At 42.3% G+C, this 7,091-nt stretch overlaps 1 protein-coding gene across 1 annotated transcript in view; it reads right to left on the bottom strand.

The window, feature by feature from the left end:
* Positions 1-1,701: 1,701 nt before the first annotated feature.
* bcl2l10 (BCL2 like 10) overlaps positions 1,702-7,091 on the bottom strand; it is a 5,836-nt gene continuing 446 nt past the window's right edge. Inside the window, exons 2-3 of the mRNA XM_084056559.1 lie at positions 4,948-5,478; positions 1,702-2,763 (exon numbers count right to left, since the gene is read on the bottom strand). Coding sequence (XP_083912685.1) covers positions 2,641-2,763; positions 4,948-5,475 — 651 coding nt within the window. The 5' untranslated portion in view covers positions 5,476-5,478 and the 3' untranslated portion in view covers positions 1,702-2,640. The remainder of the gene's footprint in view (positions 2,764-4,947; positions 5,479-7,091) is intronic.

Here is a 7,091-nt window from a genome sequence, read left to right as displayed (position 1 = left end):
GGAGGAGATGCGTCTGAAAGTATTGCTTATCTAAGTTTATCAATAACAATAGTCTGGTTGCCCTGTTGGGCAACCACACTAATAAACGTTTTCTATAGTTGCATATACTGCAATAACAATGTTATGTGAGGCTTCACAAAATCACTCAGACACTCTCACGTCACCGTACATCATTTGGGAACCACTGGTCTAATCCATGGACTGGACCTTTGTGGAAACAACGTAACCCATCCGTCTTGTAGTATAGTGTGCATTTTAGAGGATATACTAATATGGACTTCCTCCAGACCACGGCTGCATTTACTGTAACCACTTAAGAGGAACAAGGAACAGAGGGCTCAGCCCGAGGTGCTCATATCTTATTCATTACAGGTCTGCCTATGTATGAAAACTGTGTACGTGCACTAGGCCTTTAACTATTGATTATTTTCCTATAGCGATTATATTCGATTATGTTTTTGATTAATTTAATAATCAAGAAGTGTAGGTTTTTTACATTTAAAAAAGCTATTACATATATATATATATCAACAAATCAATTAGAATTATGTTATACCTTGTAACACAACAGTATCATGCTAAAATGAATAGCAGATCTACAGGCTCACATTGCGGCCTGTGGACTTTCAACTATTTTAGATTTTTTTAAACATTTGACACCTATAATGACAAGCCCAAAATAAGGATTGATTAATCGATTAAATCATTGATTATCTTTCATAATCGATTAAATCGTTCATGGGTGACATCTGTGTCACCCCTAACGTGCGCACACTGAATTTGAGCAGTACATAAGACCTCAAGTGTGTGTGTGTGTGTGTGTGTGTGTGTGTGTGTGTGTGTGTGTGTGTGTGTGTAGGTTGTTATCAGTGACGAAGCAGGCAGAAGCGGGCTTGTCTTCCAGGATGTAAGTCAGCGCTTTTATTTCTGCAATTCTGAGAAATGAACGCAGGGGAGGATGTGTCGCTTGAGGCCTGCCCCGACAGGCCTACCACTACGGGGGGGGGGGGGGGGGGTTAGGTAGAGGAAACAGTTGAGGCGATACTAACATCTTACAGTCCTATCTCAAAGCACTCACACACCTTAACTTCTTATGCCCCATTTTATACTTTGGCAATTCTAAAATAACAGATCTACAAGCTGACAATGCGTTGCACGTTGTTGTGAAAATAGCTAGATCAGCCATTTTCAAATCAGCTAGCTTGTAGATCAGCTATTGTCAAATGGAGTCTGTACGGAAATAAAATAATTTCAACCACTTCTTTACACCTGTGATGCAACAATAAAGCTGGTTCTGAAAGTTGTGAACAGTTTGATAGAAATAGGGACCCAGAGTTAAAGCTGTAACTTTCCTCTTCTACCCCAGATTTGAACTCGGTTGCCTACGCAAGTGCTGAAATATTTACCATTGCGCTAAATAGGGCCTGCCTGCTTGCTCATGGGGATAAATTGAGTCAATTGAAGTGTGTCAGATCCTGTGTCTAGGTGAGACATGACCTTTGACATGATCTAAATGTCTCAATAGAAGAGCAGGGAGACAAATTACAACCACCCTAATGGTATTAACATACTCTACCATACAGATTTGACAAACTAAAGCGGCACTGCGGCACTATGTAAAAAAAGGTTACAGACTAGCATATAAACAGCCATCTTCCCCAGCCAACCTGCATCCAATCACGACCCAGTAAGACAACTCCATAATTTCATATTTTTTATTATAAAAACAAAACAAAAAAGTGACATAAATAAATAGTAAAACAATGTAAAAATATAATGCTTCAAGGAGAACTGTGGGTCGAAAATAATGCCATAACAAAGATTTGTTCTAAGAGCAAAATTTTCAATTCAGATTGGTCCACATTTTTCTTTTTCTCTGTAGAAAGGAAACATGAACTGGTAGCACCGCTGTCAGGTCAGCCAAGCTGAGGTCACACAGCTAGGACGACCACGTAAACCAAAAGAGATTTCACATGAATGTTGGGCAGGCCAGAAAAGAATGACATTTAAATAACTGCTGAATCAGCCTCGGGTCAACTGGTAGAAATGGCCACTGTTCCCAATTTAATTTCATATAAATATAATATATTAATTTATACGTTTTCCACTAGAATGGCTCTATAGCACATCATAACACAACTCAGGTCAACGTGGGATGTAAAACGCAGCCGACAAAAAGTCAAAACAAAGACATGAACCAAAAGGGAGTCGGCGAATAAGAACAAGTCACTTTTTAGCTGCACGGCTGAAAATACAAAACTTTTTTTGACGGGCGGCACAGTTGTGCTGTGCAGAAACCTGTGCTTTGACATGTCCAGGAAAGATATGCAAACTGATAAGCACGTACTCCCATCATTTGTGAAGGCATTCAGATCATTTTGTACAATCTTAAGAAAAGAGGGAGTAAGTACAGAACATCAGTCGGTTGGAATATGTGCAAACATTCATTTGATGACTTTAATGATCCAAACCCTGAATTCCAAAAGGAGGACGCAACTCGTTTCAAACATGGTGACACCAAAATTAAAAAAAAAAAAAAAATCTCTACTTAACTGGTGCGAAATGAAATGGAGCATGTGGATGTAGACGTGTGGCAGGGAGGGTGGAGAAGATGCCACACGTCCTCTAGCGACCCGTCCTCTAGCGCACCAATAGGAACGTGAGCCCAGCGATGCCCACTCCGGCAGCAGCGAACAGAGCAGTCTTCATAGAGGAGTCGCTTTTCGCATCTCTGGCACAGCGAGAGAACTTACAGAACCCCTCCTGTAACACACAGTGTTCACATTAGAAAAATACTGGTGATTCATCTACTCAGTATTCACAGTTTAAACGGATATATCCATTCGTAGCCCAAGCCTACATACAGTATGTGCCGTGTACAATCTTATGTGTTCTACCAGCAACCTTCCCATTTAAACACTTTCCCCCCTGGCATCACCATTTAAATACTTTTCCCCTGGCATCACTATTTTGGCATGTAGGCAAACTTTCCATACATTGTCTGAAAAAAAACAATTTAAAATATTGTGAAAGTAGAATATCTACAAGCTCTCGCGTCTCACAAGGTTGCATTGTGAGCTGGTAGATCTGCTATTCATCATACAACTATTTGGGCTTAAGTGGTTAAAGTAAGAGGAATTACTTTCACAATAGCAATGATATTAACCTGAAAACCACCAGCTTGTATTCATGGAAGAGTGAGACAGTTTGCATTGATATTTTGACAAGTGAAAATCTTTTTATCATTTATTCACCCCCCCCCCCCCCCCCCCATGCCGAGCGGACTGACTTGAGACTGATCATTTCTGCTATTAAAGGACAGAGTGAAGTAACCGGGGGGCCGTGCTTCGTTTCCTCTGCATTTCAGCTGTATTTTCTTCAGTGTGTTTTTTCAGGGTAGCGGCCACATAGCAGGGAGAGCACCTGTTCACCAGGTGCTACACTGCTGTACAGTCCCTTGTTTTTCTACTCATACCACTGAAACTCTTGAGTTTGGGCAAGCCAAATTCAAAGCACTGAGAGAGGCTTTGACTGTTACTACAAAGTCCATCTGGCAGAGGCAGTTGGATGTCTGTTTGGAACCAGCTGCCAGTTGAAGGAGGGAGGGGTGTGTGTGTGTGTTTGTCTTTTTGGGGGGCGGGGTCAGGGTGAGTCCATTCACAAAAGCTGCCATTGAGCCATAGCTTTGCTAATCTTTGTGAGGCCAGCTCCATGTCTGTGTCTCCCAGGGTCTTTACTAAAAGGCTACCCAGAGACATCATAACTTGCCCCAGGTGCGGTTTCAGCTAAATGAGTGGCACTCAACAGGTATAAAATTAACTTTTGTCTTTTGATTCACAACAGATGAGTCACTCTTACAGTCACAAGGCAGCCCTTGTCCTACCATTACAAATCCCATCTGTGTCATATATCTAGATCGGAGGCCTATGTAGAAGAGCAGTGTGGTTTGGTTTATGCCTTGTTACGGCATACTTGCATTCTTCAGATTCTTGGTTGATGCCGCTCTCTAATTCCTATAATCACAGCAGCCCGCATGAGACGCCTGAATGCTCCTCTCCTCTACAGAGTACAATTTGACATTTTGTAATCCAGTCCAGTCCAACTAAGTAGACTTCACATGCCTCGTTTGCACCTAGCAGAGAGATGTCTGAGTCTACACTGAGCCCAGACACACAAACACACAATGGGCCATGTTTAAACACCGGTGTAAACAGAACCTTATTAAAAAAAAAGAAGATTGCAATTTGATTCAGCCAAACCATGTGGTTTCCAAGAATAGTGGCTCGAGAAAATCTGTTTCGTTTTCCAGCCTATCTTGGGTGTTTTGACACTTGGGGATTAAAATGGCTTTCTATAAGATAAGACAAGATAAACGTGTCTCTTATCTCTAACGACAAGTCTAAGCAGGGAGCCAAAAAACTCCAGGATGACGTCTGCAAAAACTGTACCTGGAATCAACAACTATGACTATGTATACTGTCCGTACTGTTCACAACAAATTACATTTTGAGCTTGTAGACATTTTTGAAACTTTTCGCCTACACCGTTTCTATTAACCCAAGCCATGTCTCTCAGTAAGTTGACCACATGAACCCCAGCATCCCCATTCTGGGCATGTCATAATGGGTGAACATTCAGCAGAAACAGCCTATATACACACACACATGCTCACAACAACGCATCGCATTTCAACACGTTAGCTAGTAGATCAGCAATTTTCGGCACAGGGATTTGGTGTGGAGGGAGAAAATGAGGGGGCTAATAATGATAGACCCCTGGGGGAACCCTTGTGGAGACATGAGCTTGTTAGATTGGCGATTTTCTCTATTAGGGGAAATGTATATGTCTTATGTGGTTAAGAAGCTGAGACACTCTAAAATGTAAAATCCTAGCTTATTTGTGTTCTCGTGGGTCATTGTTGAAGCAGAGTGACACTGTAAGACCTACCCAGCCCTCATTCTCCAACAGCCAGTCCTTCTTCTCCTCTCCAAGGTAATCAGCTATGGTCTCAGCCAGCTTTCTGCAGCTTGCGGGCCCCAGGCCCAGTTCTTGCCCCTGCTTCCGGGCCCCAGTCCCGGTACCGCGCCCCAGTCCCGGTTCCCGCCCCTGCCCGAGGTCCAGCCCCGGCTTGTTGGTGTCCTCCTCCTCCTCCTCCTGCTCTCCTAGCTGCCTGGCCAGCACCCCGGTAAAGGTGAAGAGGGACACCACCCTCCCCCAGTTCAACTGTCCGTCGCCCACCAGCTCCTCCATGACTTTGGTGAGGCTGGCGCAGGGGTCCGGCCCGCACTGGCACAGGAAGGTCTGTGCCAGCGAGTGGAAGCGAGCGTGGTGCTGCATCTCCATGTCCTGGGCCAGGCACCTCATGGCAGCGGCTGACTCGCTGGGAGGGGAAGGGGCTGTCGTTGGCCTCATGCTGCAGAGTGTCAGGTAATCCTCTGCCAGAGCCAGGGTCTCTCTCCACAGCCGACATGACATTTTCTATTGCACACGAGCATAGAAAAGATGATCAGTAAGTAATTTGGGGAAAAAAAGTGTCAGCCCTAAATTGGACAAACTTTCTAAACTTGGGAATCCCTTAAAGTCTAATTCATGCTATACTGAAAAATCAAATACCATAAAATAATCACCAAACCTTTCTTTTATGAATGAGGCTTTATGGACATGACAAGGGCTGGCCAAAGAATTTACAAGTTAAAGAAGATCCTAATAGGCTGCCGAAGTCTGACGTCAAAACCACACCCCCTGGGTCATGAAGAAATGAATTGTCCCATTCAAAAATCTCACCGACTTGAAAATAAAATGAGTCTGAGCATTCTACCAGGTTTTAAATAGATTTAGTTATATTTGATGTGTGTGGAGGCTCGTATTTTTTTTGGCCTCTCTTTGGAAAAATAAAACTTTGGATAAGTACTTTTCTGGCATCCATTTGCGCTTGGTAACCTGATTAAAATGCCTCATTATATGTTTGGAACACAGCTCATATATCAACTGATTTCAACTGCCATTGACAAGTGAATTTCCCCCACGGGATCAATAAAGGTCTACTACGGTATCTTGCTACTAGTTGGGAAATTCCATGTCAATGAGTGACACACAAACCTCTCAAATGAGATTAGTTCCCCTTTTCTCCCCCACTATCAACACGTTTGAGATGAAACTACGGCTAGGTGGTTTCAACATGTCCCATATATAAACAGGACAGGAAACCACCTTTCTGGTGGCTGATGGACACTTCTTCCATCATCTACCCCAATTTGCCATTTTCACATTTTTTTCTCACAACACCTCATTGACAGCTTGTAGATCTGTTCTTATTAATAGTTAAAAAAAAAAAAAAAAAAAAGGTTAACAGTAGCTTCAGAAACAGTTTGTTGTAATCTCGCGATGCCATAACTTCGTCTCTTTAAACTCACTCAGAATCGCGAGATTATGCCTCTAGTGTAGTTCATCAGTAGTATGTATATATAATAAAACATCTCCGTGGCAACTGGCCTTTTGACCATGTGAAAAGAATATGCACATAACAGCATATAGCTCCTTGTCACATCAGTTAACATTAAGCACCCATTGGTAGCACCTCTAGTCACCTCACATCTAGAATACAAGCTGGATAATAATGAAGCTACCATCAAATGAATGCCATGCCATTTGGCATTAGTTAGTTGTTAACCAGCATATAGTCAGCCATTACACATAACACATAAACCAGCAATGAATAAGCATGAGGTGTGTAGTTGTGTGGTTAGCTGTGTGTTGCAGCAGCTGTAATGGAGGTTTGTATTAAAAGAACAAGACACAAAGGACCTAATGTTGCCAGGTCTTGCGAGAGACAAGCAACCAGGTCTATGAAAACAAGCCCAAAAGAAGCGACTATGCAACGTACATACATCGGCTAATTGAAAATAGCCAAGCTTGTAGATCTAGATGCCATTTTCAAAAACTCTTGAAATAAAATGTGGAATATTTGGAATCTTTTTTTGAAACATTTGAACACCACAAATGCTCCCCGTGGCACAATACATTTAAGAAAAATATTTGAGAACGACTGGTTTAATAAAAATACATTTTTAAAAAATGGAAGCAAGCCTAAA

This window comes from Gymnoscopelus microlampas (assembly GCF_963454915.1).
Source record: "Gymnoscopelus microlampas genome assembly, chromosome: 1".
NCBI lineage: Eukaryota > Metazoa > Chordata > Actinopteri > Myctophiformes > Myctophidae > Gymnoscopelus > Gymnoscopelus microlampas.
Note: the sequence above shows the minus strand (reverse complement) of the source record. Positions and strands in the feature narration are given on the sequence as shown.